Raw genomic sequence first — 20,537 nt, 5'->3', positions numbered from 1 at the left:
ATAAAGCTCAAATATTTTATTCCTTTGGGAAGAAGTTGATGAATATTATTTTTTTCTAAATATATTGCTTATCACTTTAAGTATTGATCAAGGCCTAGGCAATAATCTACTTTTTTGTGATGTAACCTGAACAAAATAGTTTCCTTCATTCCGAGTTTTTGTTTCAATTTCTAGGCTATGTTTTTAAGACAATTATTGTCTGCATTTGAGAACTTGGGAATGTTTACTAACAATTTATGTCACTTGAAATATTTATTTTCAACAAAATTGGTTCTTGTAGAAAGACAGTTACAGTATATTGTATAACCATGATTGCATAAAGCTTTTTTTTAAGTAACCTTTTTTACTTATTGTCTCACAGAATCTGTGCAAGAGTATTTATCAACTATGAAGGAAGTGGTTAAGTCCCCTCACAAAGGGGAGGGTACCACCCCATCCTACACTGTCAAACAACTTACAGCTCATGTGCCCGCTGATGGTGATGAGGGAATCAGTGAACATGATTCAGCTTTTTATAGTGGGGCTACAAACTCTAAACATTCTCTGTCTGGCCTTGACCCTGGCTCTAATTTCTCAATCAGCAGCTCAACAGCAACAGACACCCGTTATGGTGCTGGAACATTGACAAACCTTTCACAGGGAGATGATGTGATTGCTTCTGCTTTTGACGAGGACGCAGAAGCTGGGGTGGATAAGACTGAAACCCCTCGATTGACCAGTGACTGTGAATCTAGCAGTGGGATAGGTGATGACTGCAAAGCGCGAGACTCTGCTTCTGCCTCCTCCCGCCCACACTCTTCCTCACATGAGCAGCTGACTGTGGACATGGCCAATGTCTGTTCCAAGCTGTCCAGCGCCTGCCTGACAAGCTCCAGGAGTGACCCGTCCATCTATCACACATGCGCTGACCACAGTGATGACTCCATCCAGTGCCTGGGGTCTGGCCCAAGCACGGGGAGTCAGGAAGACACCAGCACGAGTGCGGAGTTCAACTTTAGCTGCTCTGGCCCTGACCCAGAGCCTATCCTCTCCTCGCCAGAAGATGGCTATGGATTTGAAGAGGACAATGAGGAGGAAAAAGACATTGACCTTTCTGGTGCTGTCAATCCTCGTGGTTGCGGATCTGGGAGGAGGAGTGGGATCGTTATTCATGATTTAGACTTGGGGCCCATAAATCACCGTTTTCAAACAAACTTTGATGCCCAGTTCCCCATGGGCCAGTGTGATCCAGTAGAGGACTGGGACAGAGATATATCTGCAGTCAATCAGCAGGACAGTATCAAATCTAAACATTCATTCCCATCTTCATCTTTCCACCCCGATGCTCATTGGGGATTTCCATCTGCCAACAGTGAAAGCTTACAGCCCGGAGCTTCCGGGGATTCATCTCACCCACCGGAGGGAGAGGTGGGCGACATTGACTTGAGGTTGCGAGGGCACCCTCCTCCACCACCACCACCACCACCTCCTCCTCCAACGCCACACCTGTACACAGATCGACATAACAAGACTGGCTCTTCTCAAGTGGTTAAGACGACTAAGAATGAGGAAGAAGAGGAAGAGGTGAAGAGATATTTCTATGCTGTGATGTCAGAGTTTTCTGACTCTGAAGAAAGAAGTAAGTGACCAAAGTTCCATTACATTGAGCTAATAAAGCACTCACATATGCATCATATAGGTAATGATTGGTTTATTCTGTATTGCCTCTAATTTTTATTCTGATATTTCAGAAAATGCAAATGTTGTATAATAGTTGTGAAACACTGTTGTGTGGTATGCCAATCTGTTTGAATAGAAGTCATAAAACACTATTCAAATGTAAAGTATTGAATAATCTAATTACACAAATTGGATATTATGTTGTCTGCATGCTTTAAAATGTCTGTCCTTTTTAAGCAAAGTATGAAATGTTGTTTGAAAGCATTTTATTGAGAACATGTGTTTAATGGAATTTGTAATCTTTCTACATGTCAGCATTCTGAACAGCTTTCCCATATTGTTATAATTACAGGTTTTGTTATAACTACATGTGTGTGTTTGTTGTACTGAAACTTTATAGTGCTGGGTAAATTGATGATGTCCTATTGTTTAAGCAAGTATCAGGATATTCTAAAGATGGTTAAAAAAGCACTTTCTCTATAGTGAGCCAACTGCTAAAAATTCTATTTTTCTTACATGATCCTCCAAAGAAACTGGTGAATGTGACCAATGCTGAGTTGGTGACCTAAAAACTGCTAAAATGTTTCATATTGTTAATAGTGAAAAACAGTAAAAGCAGTTTAATTTGTCATATGTAATAAACCATCAACTTGGCCAAACTTTATAGGCGTGTCCTCTGTCTGACAGTGTACTTAGTAAAAATGTCTCCAGTTTTCACTCTCATATTATCCATCAAGTGAAGACTCAAGTTTTGTTTTTTAATAAGAATTGTGGGGATATTTTTTGCTTTTTTAAATGGAAAGATGTTCTAAGTTTGATCTGCTATAGCATTATAAATATTTGTGCATGTTTTAATTTCTGTTAGTAAATCAGTTAATAGAAATTAAACATTAAAAAAAAAGACTAATGTGTACTCCTTTTAAAATTATGATTCCTTGGTTTCAAGGAGTGATAGGCAAACTACTGCCCCCAGGCCAACTTCAGCCTATGGAAATGTTTAATCCTTCCGGCCATATTATTCACTCACAGTATGAAAATTCTAGTTTTCAATAGAAGTTAAAGCTTTGAAGTATGATTCACAACTAGTTGCGTCCGCTGATTTGAAATGTGCACAATCACAATAAACTATTGTTTCTTAATTTTACTGTGAATGCCTGTAAAAAAATAAAAAATGTGGACTAAAAAAGTAAAGTTGATTGTAGAACTTTAAAAAAATGTAATTTCTAATAAGTATTTAATGACAGAGTTTTCATTTTTTCAAATTTCTAGTATTGACTGTTTCTGTTGACAAAAGAATAACCCTTGGGTCTTTCAAGCAATATCTTCAACCATATGTTGGTGTTGTATCTAATTTTTTTAAGGTAGGTTAGATTTCATATTTTCCTCATAACTTGAACTGAATAAACATATATATAACTTGAGAATACTGGCAAAGAATTATATTTTATCTTTAAATGGTAAATACAAAATAGTGTGTTCAGATGTTTTATTATATTGCATGCTGTTTTTCATACTTTGCTTGCGTCATCATGTATGGCATACAATTTTGAATTCCAGGTGTATCGTGTTTATTCTAATAATCAGGAATTTGAAAGTGTACGCTTATCTGATACACTTTCATTTTTTGAGGATGGAAAGGTAAGTGTGGTCTTCAGTAGCCAGTCTTTTGTTTTTGAATATATTTGTACAATTGAAAAGTTGGAATGCTAACTAATAGTAGAGCATTATAGTGTTAGGATAATACATTACAAGCAAGGGCTTCATTTTTGTCAATTATTATTTGCCATCAACAAATAATATTGGAAGAAGTGGTTTAATCTAAGTTGAACAATAGTGTAAATAATATAAATTGTTCATCATCAAACATTGTTACACTGGATCTATTGAAGAAGAAACTATTGTTTAAATTCCTTTTTTTTTAATGACATGGGGCATGGCTGACCATTGGTTAAGTTAGTGTTTCCCAAACTCTTGCTTGTGATTCCCCTCTTTAGACCAAAAAATTTAGTTTCACACATTCACCCTTTGCCACCCCCCAAGAAATCAACCAGTTAAGAGGTCTGGAGTGCTGTAAGCTCTCTAGTGGAAACAAAGCATTTTCCTACATACTGAGCTTCAGAAGTTCATTCTCCAAGCATCTACTATGTGCAGGTCAAATAAAGTTAAATTGAGGTCTATTGGCCAATTTTGAAGACATTCAAGGCAGTAGATCATGTAAATGGGTTTGATTGTTGTCCTAATTTTGAGCAAGAGGTCTGGGAGCATGCCTGTTTTGCTCACAGAAAATGTGAACACAATGACGATACGTCATTGGATACGAAATTTGATAGTTCTTACTTAAGAAAGTGAAATTCTAGAACTGCTTGCTTTGAATTCATCTTGAGCAAATGTCTCTCATGAAATCAGCATGTAATGTCCTACTTAGGAGATGAAATGTAATTTAATTGAATGATTTTGTTTTTTTTAATCATTCATAATAAATATATAAGTACAGTGAAAATACAACATATTTCCTTGGGTTCTTGCTTCCTCTCCCTATTTTTTTCAGTAATTTGCATCCCACAATTTGGTTTCCAAACTGGGAGTATTTTGTTTTCCTTTTGGTATTTAGGGGTGATGTTGCTAATAGGTTTCTGATATTTGTTAAGTAGGCTAAAGATGGTAGGCCAATACACTTTTTTAACCCTTGATCATAGAAATATGGACATTTTGGTTTTAGTAATAGGACAATTGGTACTGTGTATTATCATACTAAATTGTGGGGGCCTGGTGGTTGAATGGTTAACACTTGGTTTTCTATCTGAAGGGTTGGGGATTCTGAATTATGTGGTTATTATTAGGTGGCTTAAGTCAAATTGGTTGGTGGTTGTGCTGGCCACATGACACCTTTGTCATTCATCTGTCATTGAAACAGATAAGCTTTACATCTGTCCCATGGACTGCAGGGTCTGAGATTTATGTTTTGCTTACTTACTGAAATAATTACACCTGTTTATTTCCAGTTTAATATCAAGTTAGGACGTGCTCTTCAGCCTGGGGAACACAGAGTAAAAGTGTACCAGCTTTGTGTCAATGATCCAGAGGTTAGATCACATGAGAAGTAGAGATTTAGACTTTAGTTTTAGAAATACATTTTTTATGTTGAAGGTTGAACTAATAGTTTTGTGCTGTACAAATGGTAGATGCACTATATGTACAACATCCTTTAACCTATTAGCTTTTATTGTAGTTCATTTAAAAACATGTTTATCTTCATGGAGCTATGTTGATGCTTTTTTTTTTAACTTGTCATTGGTTTCACTCATTTCAGCCAAGCAAATTTCTCATCGAAACAATTTTCGCAAAAGGTATGACTGTATTGGAATCCAAACTTCTGGTGTTGGATGAAATTAAAGAGCAGTGTGGCCTTGACATTCCACTTGAAAGGTAAGGTTATGGTACTTTTCCTAATTTTCTACTTTTTATTTTCTAGGACATAATTTATTGTTGTTTTTTTTTATAGGTAATTATTTGTGTGTATGTCTGTGTTAATCAAGGTACTATTATATTGATCTTTCAGATGTCGACTAAGGAAGAAGTCTTGGACTAATCCTGGTACAGTTTATCTGGACAGCCATGTTTATGAAAATGAAATCCCCATTTATCCCAATTGGGAAATTTTTTTGGAAATTTTAGATAGTAAGTTATTTCAATTTTTTTAAAATAATTTTTAGATTTTTAACTTTTAGGGTCCAAAATTATCACTTTAAAGATCTGCAATTTGTGTATATTTTTTTATAATGAATCCTACCAGCTTCCTAGTTCAGATGCCCCAGTTAAATTTTAAATAGAACATCCATATGTGCCCATAATCATTTCTTGTGAAAACTAGTATGAAGTGGATAACAATACATCTTTTTAAAATCCTTAGTAACTTTTAGAATATACAAGCTCAACATTCAATAGATGTATTTTTTTTATTTAGCCATAAATATGACTACTACTAGTTATATTGTGATTCTGTATTTCAATTAGGTCCAGAAGAGCTAAAAGAAACATCACATCTGGCTATATATGTTCGCCAATGGCATCCGTCCACACATCAGATTGATCCATTCCTTGAAGTTGTTTTGAAACACCAGTCTGTGGAAGAGCTGAAACAAAAGGTTTGCCCACTGTTTATTACTCCCTCACCCCTGGTTTCCCTTTGCTTTTGGTTGACCCCAGCATCAATAGGGTTACACTATTTTAGATTCTAAACAAGTACTTTCTACTGGCAATTCATATTTTTTTAAAATGAATAATTTTATATAGTATACAGGGTTCGTAGCCACCTTGAAAACCTTGAATACACCTTGAATTTCATATTAAATTCAAGGCCTTGAAAAAGCCTTGAATTTCGTAAAAAACAGTGAAAAAAACTTGAATTTTAAAACTGGACCTTGAGTTCTTTCCCTCCCGATACCTGGTGTTTATTTTGTTTTTTTTTCCCGGTTACATTTGAGCTGACCAGTGACGACGCGTCTACACTGCCTTTCACCCACTTGTGAAGCGCGACCTCGTGATTGAAAACGACCTTGGCTCATGCAAGCATTTCACTTAGCACTATTTTCGTTTCACTGTTCCGACTGAAGACGCGCTAGATCTAGTTGTAGTGACTATTGTCTATAACTAGAGCAATTAGCAGCCTAATGTGAAGGCTACACCCCTCCGGGCCCTCCCTGGCCAAAAATCTTCTTGTAACAGTAAGAGTGACTTCGCGTGGAAAGTCCGTATATCATCTTATCTTTGTGTCTTTCTGAGTATTTTATTAGATTTTGTATTTGGAGATTATGATTTAGTGTTTAAGTATAATTGCTACCGTTCTTTTTGAGTCTTCTCACGATCCATCCTTCTCATCTAGCTAGAAATAGTATCTAGATTTAGATCTAAGTTAGATCTAGTGAAGATAATTCGCGCTTAACCTGAAAACTCCGTGAATTTTAGTTTATTTAAGGATCTAGATAATGGTACATCTAATTATGATCTAATGTCTAGATTGCTCTAGAAATACGCTAGATTCTAGATTTACGCTAAATCACTAGAACCTAGTGAAGATTATTCTCTCACAGCCGTTAAAAGTCCGCGAAGTTTAGTGACATTGGGTTAGAATCTATAGAGTCTAGATCTACGATAGATTCAGTGAAGATAATTCGCACACAGCCGAGAAAAGTCCCCCAATTTAGTGACTTAATTAGATCTAGACTGTAGAAGCAGTGACAGCCGTGAAAAGTCCGAAGTTAGTGACTTAGATCTAGACTCTAGATTTATGGTAGAATCAGTGAAAATAATTCGCACACAGCGTGAAAAGTCCGCGAATTTTAGGGACTAGATTTACGGTGATTCAGTGAAGATAATTCGAAAAAAGTCCGCGAATTTAGTGACTTAGACTTAGATCTAGACTTAATTTGCGCTAATCCAATAGAATAGAGTGAAGATAATTCTCTCACAGCCGTGAAAAGTCCGCGAATTTAGTGAATTAAATTAGAGTCTAGATCTACTGTAGATTTAACGAAAATATTTGGCACACAGCTGTAGAATAGCCCGTAGAGTTATTTTGGTTGTAATTTACTTAAAACTGATGGAAAGCAAGTCAACAATAATAGACTAAAGAAGCTTTGTAAACAGAAGGAAAACCTATATAGAAAATTTAAAGAAACTAATGCAGAAAGAGTTTACAAAAAGTATATAAAAATTAAACACTTAACCCAAAAAGTAAGCAGACAGCTGCAGAGTGAATACATAAACAATGTAATATCTAAAGATAACAACAAAAACCTATGGTCATACATTAAGTCTAAGAAAATGGAAACAACAGGCATAGCGCCATTAAAAGATGAACATAACATAATACATAATGATAATGAAACTAAAGCAAACATCCTAAACAAATACTTTGCATCAGCATTCTCAGCCCCAGGAGACAAAGACATATTACTGAATTTGAACCAAGTAGACAACATAGAAGATATAGTAGTACAAGAAAATGGAATTCAAAAACTTTTAGCCAACACCAAACCAAATAAAGCTTCTGGACCTGATGGTATTCAAGCTAGATTACTCAAAGAACTAAGTAATGAGCTAGCCCCAGTGTTCAAAATACTCTTTCAGACTTCACTTAACCAGGGCAGAGTACCAAAGGACTGGAAAGAAGCTAATGTCACCCCCCTATTTAAAAAAGGAGAAAAATCTGACCCAGGAAACTACAGACCAGTATCACTTACCAGCATCACATGCAAAATCCTAGAACACATAATATGTAGCAACATCATAAACCACTTAGACAAACATAATGTCCTCACACCATACCAACATGGCTTTAGGAAATATAGATCATGTGAAACACAACTAATAGGACTAATTGATGATTTTTCAAAAGGTTTAGATAATAGTGAACAAATAGATGCTACCTTACTAGATTTTTCTAAGGCTTTTGACAAAGTTCACCACCATAGTTTGCTTAAAAAGTTAAAATATTTCTGCATAAATGGTCCACTGCATCAGTGGATTAAAGATTTTCTGATAGGGAGAGAACAAACTGTAATAATAAATGGCTCTAAATCAACACCGATAACAGTAAACTCAGGTGTACCTCAAGGAACAGTCTTGGGTCCACTACTATTTTTAATTTACATAAATGATTTACCAAATTGCATTACTTTAGGAACAAAAGTCACATTATTTGCAGATGATTGCATAATATATAGAACAATAAAAACAACACAAGACACAGATATTTTACAAAGAGAATTAGATGAATTACAGAAATGGGAATCAAATTGGAGCATGTCTTTCCACCCAGAAAAATGTCAGTTGTTAAGAGTAACAAAAAAACTAAAACAAATTAATTCCACTTATCTTATTCATGGCAAACCAGTAACACAGACTAAAAACGCAAAATACCTAGGTGTTATAATAAATGAAAAACTGTCATGGAATCCACATATTGATGAAACTACAAAAAAATCAAACAAAGCATTAGGATTTATTAAAAGAAATTTCTATAAATCAAATAAGAACATAAAACTAAAATGTTATTTAACCTTGGTTAGGCCAATAATAGAATATGCATCCTCCGTTTGGGACCCCTCAACTCAAGAAAACATTAAGAAACTAGAACAGACACAAAATAGAGCAGTGCGATTCATAACAAACGAATATTCACATTTGACTAGAGTAACACCTTTAGTAAAATCACTAAATTTAGAAAGCCTTCAGGACAGAAGGCTCAAAAGTAAAGTAGCAATCATACATAAAACACTGAACCATAATCTTCAAATACAAAAACAAAATTTAATAAAATACTCTGAAAGACACAAAGATAAAGGCACATTCCTCGTCCCATATGCTAGGACAAATTTGTACAAATACTCCTTCTTCCCTAGTGCTATTAGAGCATGGAATGGGTTGCCTGAGCTAGCCAGGAAAACCAGTGATGTGGCAGAATTTAAGCCATTGGTTAATATGCATGACTAAATGCATGACCCGTAGGACGTAATCATCTTCTTTTTTGAAGTAACGTCTATATTATATAAGATAAGATAAGATAACTGCTATAGTAAGAATGAAATATTTTTTTTACAAATCTATGTCAATTTAAGAAAATTTCCAATTTCAGATTGCGACAGTTTTAACTGAATTACATCTCATATTTTAAAAAAGTTATTCTTCTGTAGTGCTAGCTTGTGTGTGTTTTCCAATGTATTAAAAAGTTGCATTTAAATGCTTAGGAAACACTAGAGATGAATTTTTTATTTTTTTTTGAAGTATGATTTCAACTTATCAGCATACATTTTAATGAGGGTTTTTAAATTTAATATATATATATATATATATATATATATATATATATTGTTCTTTTTACATATTTATGTCATATGTATGTAAATATATATACATATATATTGCTTGCTATGGTGCAATATGCATACCTTGAAAATCTAAAACTCTACCTTGAAAACCTGGAAAATCATTCATGAAATTGGCTATGAACCCTGAGTATATAAATGTTTTATTATTATCATTTCATTTCAATGTTTCAGATTTCTGCTTTGAGTGGAATTCCTATTGAAAATGTTGAATTTGCAAAGGTGAGATTGTGTACATCTATTCACAACTGAACAATTTTTAATATTCTTTCTTTTATGCACGTCCAAATTATTTAGAAATGTTTTTGATAAATCTTACTGACCAAATTAGGACTAATATCTAGACTTAGACACTGATTGTAAAGGATGTCATTATGAAAATTTACAAATCTTCTAGCTGAACATTGTAAGCTCTAACAGAAATAACAGACCATGTCCAGCAAAGCAGCTGTAGTAGTTTTGTCTTCTTAGTGAAACCTCTTTAACATTGACTTGATAGGAAAAGTTTTTAAACTAGAAATAATTGCTTAATTCATCATTGTTATCAATCTCTCTATTGGACACTCTTCATAGTGAGATCTAACAGATTTTTTAAAAAGTCATTGAACATTCACCTTTTTTTTTTTCTATAATGTTAAGTTCAAATATGATTAAAATACTTATGTAGCTCCTTACCTTTGTGTCGTAAAGTTTAAGAACTGAATAAAATAAAAACCTATTACATTATTATTTGCTATTTTTTAAAATGCATAAGAGATCTTCTAAGAAAATAAATGAACATTTGTATTACATACACATCCTTCAAACATCTTCATAGCAAAAAAAGTTTGTAAAAATATAAATGTATAAATATATTTGGTAGACATTACATGCTTTATCTTTACAGTTTTTCTGACCTATATTGAATTTTTCAGGGTAAAGGTACTTTCCCTTGTGAGGTGTCGGTGCTGGAGATACACACTGACTTGGAATGGAACCCCCATGTCACAACACTCAACATGTGGCCCCTGTATATCTGTGATGATGGCCATGTCATTTATTTCAGGTAATGTGTCCAATCAAATTCATAAAATAATTTTTAAATAGCTTTGTAGTCTGAAGTAACTATTTTAATTTTAAAAAATATTATAAGTGGCTCGGTGGCCGAGGGTTGAGTGATTGGCTTCTGAATCTGGGGTCCTGGCTTCAAATCTCAGTGAAGACTGCGATTTTGAATTTTGGGATTTTTAGGGTGCCCCGGAGCCCACCCAACTCTAATGGGTACCTGACTTAAGTTGGGGAAAATAAAGGCGGTTGGTCTTTGTGCTGGACAGATGACACCTTGGTCATTAACCGTTGGCCAAAGAAACAGATATTCTTAACATCATCTGCTCTATACATCGCAACGTCTCAAAATGGAACTTTACTTACTAAAATTTTATAGTGAAGTGTACATAAGAATAAAAAAAATTTATTCAGATTAAATTCAACTTTGTAATTATGTTTTTACAAATACCCATGCAACATGTTAGGAAATGTAAAATATCTATATGAGTGAAAAGAAAAATATAATGTTTATTAAACATTACAGACATTCCATCAAAAGAGAAGAAAATTGCTTATCCACATGCTAATCTAGTCATGCATGCTTGAATCTTAAAATATGCTAAGTCAATTTTCCTGGCTGATTCAGGAAACCCTTTCGATGCTTTACTGGCATTAGGGAAGAAGGAACACTTGTATGAATTTGTCCTAGCATAAGAAATGTCCCGATGAATTAAAACTACCAAGTGAACACTTTTTTTTTATATCCCTTTAATAAATTTTAAAGAAAAAATGTATATTAGTAATATGGGAATTAAAGGTTCATACGTTTAGGAATATAAACTTATTTAACTAGTTAGCTTAAGTAAAAATTTGTCTTAAATGTGTCCAAGTAAACCTCAATAGATAAGAATGATGTTTTCAAATGTCTAACTTAAAAATAATTAATTGAAATTTGCCTAAATGTAATAACTTACATGAAAACTATTTTCTTTATTTCTATATTACATTTAAAACTAATGTCAGACAAATTTTCCTACCACTGATTGTGCTAGAAGGCAGAGCGCTTAAACTGATAAATAGCTGAGCGCTCAGATTTAAGCACATACATTAAGAAAGCCTGACTTAGACTAAGCTTTGTACTCTGAAGTTCAACACTAGCTTTTATAATGTCTGGTACATTGTCCCTCATTCCAGTCTTTCTTGTGTTTTAAAAGAACATTTTTGATAGAACATTCTATCTTGTTTGAAATAAATGTTTGATGTTTACTTGAAAGTTTTCTGTCAAGACCAACTCTTACTTTTATGTTTACTCTTTTTTTTTTAAAGGTTCTAAGTTGCCTTTTATGTTTCCTCATTAGAAATATTGGATTCTACTTTTTTTTGTAGGAATAGCCGAGAAGAGCTGATTGAGTTATCAGAGGAGAAAAAGAAAGAAATTCACCAAAAAGAAAACAGGTAAAATTTATTTTTTGCTTAAGTTTATGGTCACATCCAGTTCAGTTACTGTAGACATAACTAACACAATAACATATCCAACACATACTGACAGTCTCAGACACTCTTCTGATTGTAAAGATAAAAAAGTCTAACCTAAACATTAACTTTATTCCGTTGTCATAGCACCCAGCTTGGATTTTAATCCTAACAAGTTATCCTTGGTATTATAATTATGAAGTCAAAACACCAAATTAATTTACCAAAGTGAATATAAATCTAGATTATAGACTAGAATTGGTTTAGAATTATGGGCATAATTGTAGAATGAATAGGCTGGCATAGTGTCTCATCTAATGAAAAAAAAATTTAGATTATAGACTTAGGACTTGTGCAGAAATGTAGGAATAGTATAGAGCAGGGTTACTGGCTGGAAGGCATAGTGTCTCATCTACTAAAAGAAGTGAAAGATTGCAATAATGTTTGACTTGCTTTGAATGCTATGGTCTTAATCTTAATCTAAACATTAATGTATTTGGTTTAAGGTTTTTTTTTGTCTCCATGGGTGGTGACACTGTGGTTTAGATTGTAGCCTTGTACGAAATGTTGAGGGAACCTGGAGGTTAACTGAAGGTTTTTAAAATCATTCAAATTATAATTGAAGGTCTCTGTAAATGCTAAGTTAACTTCATAATTAATTTACTGACCATAGAAACATTTTTAAATGGTGGGACCTTAAGACAAAACTATGAAATTGACCTGCACAGCAATTCATTTAGCAGACTGGAGACCTCCAGTGTCCATTTATCATATTCTTTTTTTTTTTTAACTTATATTTCAAATTGAGGCCTTTCCATTTTTTTCCCTTTATTTTCCTGTTACTGTATGGTTTAGGAAGCCATTTTTGTTAAAAACACAAACACCCAAATTTAACTCTGAAAACCTAAATAATTTTCTTATTTGTTTCTTACTCTTAAAATTTAGATTTTTAAAATATTCATTGAGGGAGTTATTGTTTTTTGATTACATTTTTTTAAATTACTTTCTATTTGAGCAGATCCTCTCGACAAAATCACAGATTATCCTGTTCCCCTCGTAAAGAACGAGCCCTGAAAATCTACACAGATGAAGACAGTCATCCTAGCCGAAACACTCTTGAATTGGACTAGACATTTAGTAGTGATATATATTTATTTATATATACACTTTGTCTCAATGCAGGCATCTAGTACTTGTTTTTTTTTTTGTTTTTTTGTTTTTTAACTTTGACATTCAAGTGAAACAGATTTTATTTGTTGAACTTTGACCTTTGCTGTTTGAAAAGATGATTTAAACAAAAAATCATAGAAACTTGTCATAATGAAGACTGGATTTTAATAATGCCCCAGACCCCTATAATTTTCCTGATCTTTGTTTTTTATTGATGTCTGACAAATATGATGATGATGATGTGAGATTGTTTTAAAAATAAACTTGTTGTGCACACAAAAGATGCACTGGTTAAACCATACTTGTTGTGCACACACAAGTTGCACTGGTTGATCTAGTGTTCTTGAATATTGTTAACTGGCAGTTTTGTTTGCTCCACTCTAGGCAGTCAACCTACAACGGTGTGAAAACCTATTTAACAACGTAACTTTATTATATGCTGTGTGAGATTTGTTGGGCTATAATCTCTCCTCACAGCTTATACACTCATATAGTCTTTATGAACACAAACATCCATCACATCATGGGATGGAATTGTGTATTGCATATGTAGATCAGAACTGTAAGTGTGAATTATTTTTGTAAGTGTATATTAGCAGAATGTAGATAATTTGAAAGATTGGAATTTCTCATGTTTTTATATATATATATATATAAATATCTGAAACAGATTTTGCCACTTCCGTTATCATTCTGAGTAACTGATTTTTAGAAGATTTAAAAAAAAGGAAGAGTGCTGAATATCTATCTCTTGTTTTAAATAAACATCTGAAACATTTCCATAAACAAAGATTTACATTTGGATTTTACTTCTGGAATTGAAAGTTTTTTTTTAGCATATAATTCAGTAGAGGTACACCGAGAAATCTTTTAAAAAAAAAAAAGTTTTGTGTATGCCATTCTTTTTTTTTAAATTAATGAATAAGTTTGTATTGCTGCCAGTGTAACTGCTGGATGAAATATTAATGTAGCTGTAATCCTATATATATATATATATATATAGAGAGAGAGAGAATGTTGATTGTGTAAGATGCCTGAAATGATTGGTGACTAGTTACAGGAGACTGAGGCTGCCATGAAATGTTTTGTGTATGTATAGTCTGTTTTTTGTTTGTTTCTGTTGTAGGTGTAAGATTTGTGAATGTTGAAATGAACTGTTTTAAAATAAAAGTATTTCAGTACAACTTAAAGGAATGGAAAGTTCATCATTTTCACTGGCCAATAGGACTGCTTTAGTTCCACACTTCAATTTCCCCAATTAGGTCATCTGAAGCTTATTGAACTCACTTCAGTCCAAGCTTACGAATCAGGGCAGAAAATTCTTTAGTTTCCGTGTATCTAACAGGATGTTCAGATTGAAAGCTGAATGCATAATCTCTTTGCCACAGCCCTCCCCATGACTAGTACATTTCTCTTGTACTACTACAAATGCCCTATTTAAGCAGCATGGCCAGCACAGTTTGGAGAGAGGGAGTTTTCAACAAACTCTTCAGTTTTGGAGGTTACTTTTTTTGTTCTGATGCTTTTATACATCCAATGGGAATGACAACTTTAGAAAAGGAATTGAGCTGGTTTCATGGATACAATGAAATATATTTTTCTTTCTTTATTTCTGCTTGGTTGTGCTGTTTGTGCGCTGGACTGCTGTTAGGTTCATACCCTGCCCACCGCCATATCCTTGTTGTCCTGTAAGAGGTTTGGATAGGAAGTAGATTATTGTCAGCTCTGAAGGAACATCCAAAACTTGTCAAACATTTCACTAACATTTTTTCTCCTTCTGAATTAAGAACTAGTATGAGTGCTCTTTTCTATTTCCAACATGAAGTCAGTACTGAATTGATCTAAGTAATAAAAATACTTTTTTTTTTTTCTTTACTATTCTATGTGGATACTTACTTAGACTTAGACTTAGGTCCTCCCGCGCCGTTCGGCGCATTGGGCGGCAAGCTGTCTCCATAATGATCTGTCACTGGCAATGTCTGAAGCCTCTTCCCATCTGGTGTCCACTGTTCTGAGGTCCTCCATGAAGGTGTGTCGCCAGGTAATACGAGGACGTCCCTGTTTGCGCTTTCCTCGTTTTGGCTTCCATGTTATCGCAACTCTTGGTGTGCGTAATTCATTTTGACGTAGAACATGTCCCGCAAACCTCATGCGACGCTCAGTCACAACCTCACTAAGTGTTCGACTCCCAGTTCGGCAAAGGATTTCCTTGTTTGAGATCCGGTCTGTGTAACTGACTCCCAAAATCCGTCTCAGCCATCTCTGTTGAGCCACATTTAGTCTTTTCTCAATTTTGACAGATGACTTCCACGTCTCACATGCATATGTAGCAGTTGGAATGACGATTGTGTTGAGAAGGTGTATTTTTGTCTCGAGTCCAATGGCTTGGCTAGTCCAAATAGGCTGCAGCCTTTGGAAAATGCTCCCTGCCTTTCCTATTCGGCATGCTACATCATGGTAAGCATCTCCATCATTTGTTATGATGCTGCCAAGGTACGTGAACTTGTCCAGCTCTTCAAGCTTTGACTCGCCAAGTCTGACGGGGACACCCTTTGCCTTATATCCCACTCGCATAATTTTAGTCTTATCCAAGTTTATGCGGAGGCCAATTTTGGGTGCCTCTCTGTCTAGGCTCTCCGTCATTTCTTGAATGCATTTATTTGTAGCCCCGAGTAGTGCAACATCATCAGCAAAGTCCAAGTCCGTCAATCGGAGTTGTTCATGCCATGGAATACCAAAGGCAGTCTGGTTCATTGCTCTCCTCATTATGTAGTCGATGGCTAGGAGGAAAAGGAAGGGAGATAAGATGCACCTGATAAGATAAACCTGTCTCGATTGTAAAAAACTCTGTTGTTCCCTCTTCTGTTTTAATGCAGCAACTAGACTGACTGTAAAGGTGTCGTAGGATCTGGACGAATTTTTCTGGTATACCGTATTCTCTAACTATTTTCCATAGTGATTCTCGGTGGACACTATCAAACGCTTTTTTGAAGTCCACGAAACTGATCGTTAGCCGTTGTTGGTACTCAAAACTTTGTTCTATGATATTTCGTAAAACGAAAATCTGCTCTGTACATGATCTGCCTCTTCGGAAACCTGCTTGTTCTTCTCTGAGCCTTTCATCTACAGACTGTTGAAGCCGTCTCAACAAAACAGTGCTGAAAACTTTGCCTGGGACAGAGAGGAGAGTAATGCCCCTCCAGTTGTTACAGTCTGCCAAGTTGCCCTTTTTTGGAAGCTTTACAATCACTCCCTTTTGCCAGTCCTCTGGGACTTTTGAAGTTCGCCAACAGAGATTTAAGAGATCAGTCATTCTGTTAACAATGCACTGTCCCCCATATTTTAGCATTTCTGCTGATATCATGTCTAGTCCTGGTGCTTTGTTATTCTTTAGCACTGCAATGGCCATGGTAACCTCCTCAGCAGTTATTGGGTCTGTCTTGACCTTGAGATCATTGTCTGGAGAGGGGTCCTTGAATATGTAAGTTATGTCTGGCGACAGTTGGTTAAGGGTCTCTTTAAAGTGCTCTACCCATCTTGCATCCTGTTCTTCTTTCGTTAACAAAGTTTTGCCTTGCTTGTCTTTTATTGGTGCCCCATGTCCACTCTTTGCTCCAGTGAGATCTCGGACAATACGATGGAGGGTTTTTGTGTCATTTCTGCTTGCAGCTGCTTGTGCCTCTTGTCCCTTCTGCTCAATCCAGTCCCGTTTATCTTGCCGACAGCTTCTCTTTACTTTCAGATCTGCTTCCCTATAGGCTTCTTCCGCTAGGCTGCGATCCTGTGTTTCATTTTTCTGATCTCGTCTACGTTTGGCCTCTTTCCTCTCATCTATCAATTTCCATGTTCTGTCTTGTATCCACCGTTCCTTGTATGAACCTCGCCTCCTTCCGATAACTTCTTCTGCGCACCCAATAGTGGTATCTTTGAAGTTGGCCCACTCTTCTTCAAGGGTCAATATATCTGCAAGAGCCTCAAAGCGGTTCGTTAGTTTCAATTGGAACTGTGCTGCAGTATTGCCGTCTTTAAGCTTCTCTACATTAAATGGGCGGGGTCGTGTGGCTCGTTTTGGTTGGCGTTTCAATCGGAGCTTACATTTGCCACTGACAAGGTAGTGGTCTGAGCCGATATCAGCTCCTCTGCGGGTCCGCACGTCTAACAGAGATGACCTCCATCGTTTGGAGATGCAAATGTAATCTATCTCGTTGAAGGTTTCCCCATTTGGTGATCGCCATGTTTTTTTGTGTATTTGTTTGTGCTTAAAATATGTGTTTCCAATTGAAAGGCTGTTGGATGCGCAGAGAGAAATCAAACGCTCGCCATTATCACTGATGTTTTCTGCAGAGCCATATGGTCCCATTACATATTCAAAGCCAGTTCGGTTGGGATTGATTTTGGCGTTAAAATCTCCCATCAGTAGAATTAGGTCGTGAGTAGGTGTTTCATCAAGAGTGGTTTGTAGTTGATTATAGAACTGATCTTTGATGGTATCTTCTGCATCCTCTGTAGGGGCATAAGCTTGGATGGTAGTGACTTTAATTTGCTTTGTTTGGAGTCGAGCTGTAATGATGCGGTCACTGATCGGCTTCCAAGCAATTAGCGCTGAAGCTGCTATTTTAGACATGATGATTCCTACACCACCAATGTGCTCCTTGTCATGTCCTGAATATATTATTGTCTTGCCATCATTGATAATTTTTCCACTTGACGTCCACCGCATCTCGCAGATCCCAAGGATGTCCAGCCGATAAGAGTCAAACTCTCTTAAAAGTTGGGCCAGTTTACCGCATTGATTCAGGGTTCTTACATTCCACGTGCCTATAAGAGTCGGTTTCCTTGCGTTGAAAGGCTTGCCATGTATCGGGTATTGGACTTCCAGTTGGCTTTGATCCAACACCGTCATCAGGGTTTGGCCGCCCTCGCCGCATGCATAGTTTTCATTATGTGTCGAGTTTGCCGTTTCTGTAGCAATAGTGGTTTTACAGGGTGGGGTCGCTAGCCCCACGCCAAACCCTCCTCCTTTCTCACCCGGGCTTGGGACCGGCATACGGCGGAGTTCTATGTGGATACACACACACATTTTTAATGAAAATCTCACCAGTTAGCTCTTCATTGTAAATTGATATTTAAAAATACTTATAATTATTTTTTCATCTAAGCTGAATTTTGTTACATTATTGAGCTACATTTTAAATGTAGTAAAATACATTCTATGAACAGTTTGTAGTGGATAGGTTTACTTTTCTTACATTGAATCCTGTTGGTTAAAGATGGCTGTTTTGTGTAGAGACAAACTTTTGAAATTCATATTGAGATGAAGCTGTTTTTGTTTCATAGTTATACCATCCAGAACATACTGAATGCTAAATGGAGAAATGTTTGATGCTTATCAAGACATTTTGTTAGGGAACCACTGAAGTGGGTTCTTTTTTTTGTGTAGTCAATGCAACTTGTCAATGTCAGTCAGAATAAGTTTGTGGTGCAGGTGAAGACCATTGCTCTTGTCATGTGAACTATGTAAACTTATGTAAAGCTTAGTAAAATGTTGATCAAATAGACAAGTGGAATTGAACAGAATAAATAATTCAGGCTATATTTCTATCAAGCTTTTTAATGACTGATATGGAACTGCATTCCTCATTAATCTTTGGACTCAAAGACAAGTCTTATTATTATTGAATTAGATGTCAGGATTTGTAGAATTGATATGACTATCTCTGAAAACCTAATCTCAGCACTGAGACAGTATACAACTTATTGACCTTAGCCTGTCATTCTCATCTCACCCAGTCCAGGCTACAACCAACAAAAACAAGCATCCAACCAAAACTATTACAGGGAGTTGTTCACTATTTTATTCTATGGTTTGTTTTAACCCACCAAAAAAAAAAAAGACAACAGTTTGAGAATGATTGCCTCTTGAAGTTGTGTCTTGATGCTGAAAACAAACTACAAACTTAGAAGTGCCGTTTGTATTTACTTTGCATTGTTTTGTTTTTCTTTGTACACAAGTTAGTTCCACCTTTGTCTTTCACTGGCATGCTTGAGCTGTAACCTTGTACCATTCAGACAACCTTAACATTCTTAAGCTTCTTAAACAATTATTTTTTGTACATAACAAAACATGAATCAGTTTTTTAAAATACTAATTAGCCAATTAATTAGTTGGCTGATATCGAAAAAGGGAAACAACTTATACATTATTGAGATATATAGCAGTAATGAGAGTTATTCCCCTTAGATAAGCTGTTTATTTTTAATTTTTTTTTAAAGAATTTTATAGATTATTTTTCTTTTTTTTACTAGTACTCTAGTTCCCATTGAGACCTCGATGTTACTTGGTTCACTATATGGCCAACAGACAAACTCATGTCAATTACATTTTGAACTCAGAGCTTAAGGAATAAAAAACATAACGACTCAACCCCATTTTTCGGCAAAGCGCTCTTACACTTAACCACCACTTCCCTTACACTTAACCACCACTTCCGAGCAGATATTATCTGCAGGTTTAAATTTTGAAACTGAATTTATTCTTTAAAGTTGACGCCACTTATGAAAATTAGCGTATGCGTTGTATTCACTGACCATGAAAGTACCGAGACACTGCATTGTATTCACTGACCATGAAAGTGCCGAGACACTGCATTGTATTCACTGACCATGAAAGTACCGAGACACTTCATTGTATTCATAACTCATACATTGGTAATAATTGACACTATAAACTTGACATACAAGGATAAAGTGGAAAGTGCTGTCTATTCTCAAGACGAGCAGACATTTGAGAACTGACTAGTCGAGCAATGTCTTGATCAGTCAGCCGTGTAGTGTGTTGTTCAGTCAGCCATGTAGTGTCTTGTTCGTGTTACACTCTTAGCACTTGGTAACACTGATTCAGCAGTGCTTTTATCTTAGTCATCTTTGATGATATTGTTTGCTGAGCGCGTCCTACAAAGTTCATACCAACACATTATACTATTTTGTTCTTTGGTGAACATTGGATTTCTGAGTGCATCGGAATAGCGAGCAATCCAAGTGTTGACTGTACTGGTGGTGTCCTTAGGATTCGGTGGCACAGAAATGATGGCAGACTGAATGCGTTGTGGATGTTGAAATTGTACTGTCCTAGGTGTGTGTGTAGAGCTGCTGTGAGTTCTTGGAGCTGTTCACACGAGCTTTATATATGCGTGTGTGTGATAGTTGGCTTTATTTCCCATGTCGTGTTATTTTTTTCCCTTGCCAACTGCGATGATTATAATGACATCAAAAACATTAAAGAATGCTAAAACTTTGACTGAACTTTGTTGTGATTGAATCGTT

General features: G+C 35.6%; 1 protein-coding gene across 1 annotated transcript in view; it reads left to right on the top strand.

Annotated features, from left to right (window-relative positions):
* The window catches only part of LOC106073422 (ubiquitin carboxyl-terminal hydrolase 47-like), a 46,338-nt gene extending 25,827 nt beyond the window's left edge, over positions 1–20,511 (top strand). The window contains exons 24-34 of the mRNA XM_013233963.2: positions 362–1,618; positions 2,929–3,020; positions 3,217–3,297; positions 4,662–4,742; positions 4,970–5,085; positions 5,219–5,337; positions 5,674–5,804; positions 9,720–9,767; positions 10,460–10,590; positions 11,958–12,026; positions 13,063–20,511. Of these exons, the coding sequence (XP_013089417.2) occupies positions 362–1,618; positions 2,929–3,020; positions 3,217–3,297; positions 4,662–4,742; positions 4,970–5,085; positions 5,219–5,337; positions 5,674–5,804; positions 9,720–9,767; positions 10,460–10,590; positions 11,958–12,026; positions 13,063–13,174 (2,237 nt within the window). The 3' untranslated portion in view covers positions 13,175–20,511. The remainder of the gene's footprint in view (positions 1–361; positions 1,619–2,928; positions 3,021–3,216; positions 3,298–4,661; positions 4,743–4,969; positions 5,086–5,218; positions 5,338–5,673; positions 5,805–9,719; positions 9,768–10,459; positions 10,591–11,957; positions 12,027–13,062) is intronic.
* Positions 20,512–20,537: the final 26 nt, after the last annotated feature.

Source organism: Biomphalaria glabrata, chromosome 6, assembly GCF_947242115.1.
Source record: "Biomphalaria glabrata chromosome 6, xgBioGlab47.1, whole genome shotgun sequence".
Taxonomy (NCBI): domain Eukaryota; kingdom Metazoa; phylum Mollusca; class Gastropoda; family Planorbidae; genus Biomphalaria; species Biomphalaria glabrata.
This window is presented reverse-complemented; position numbering and strand designations above follow the sequence as displayed.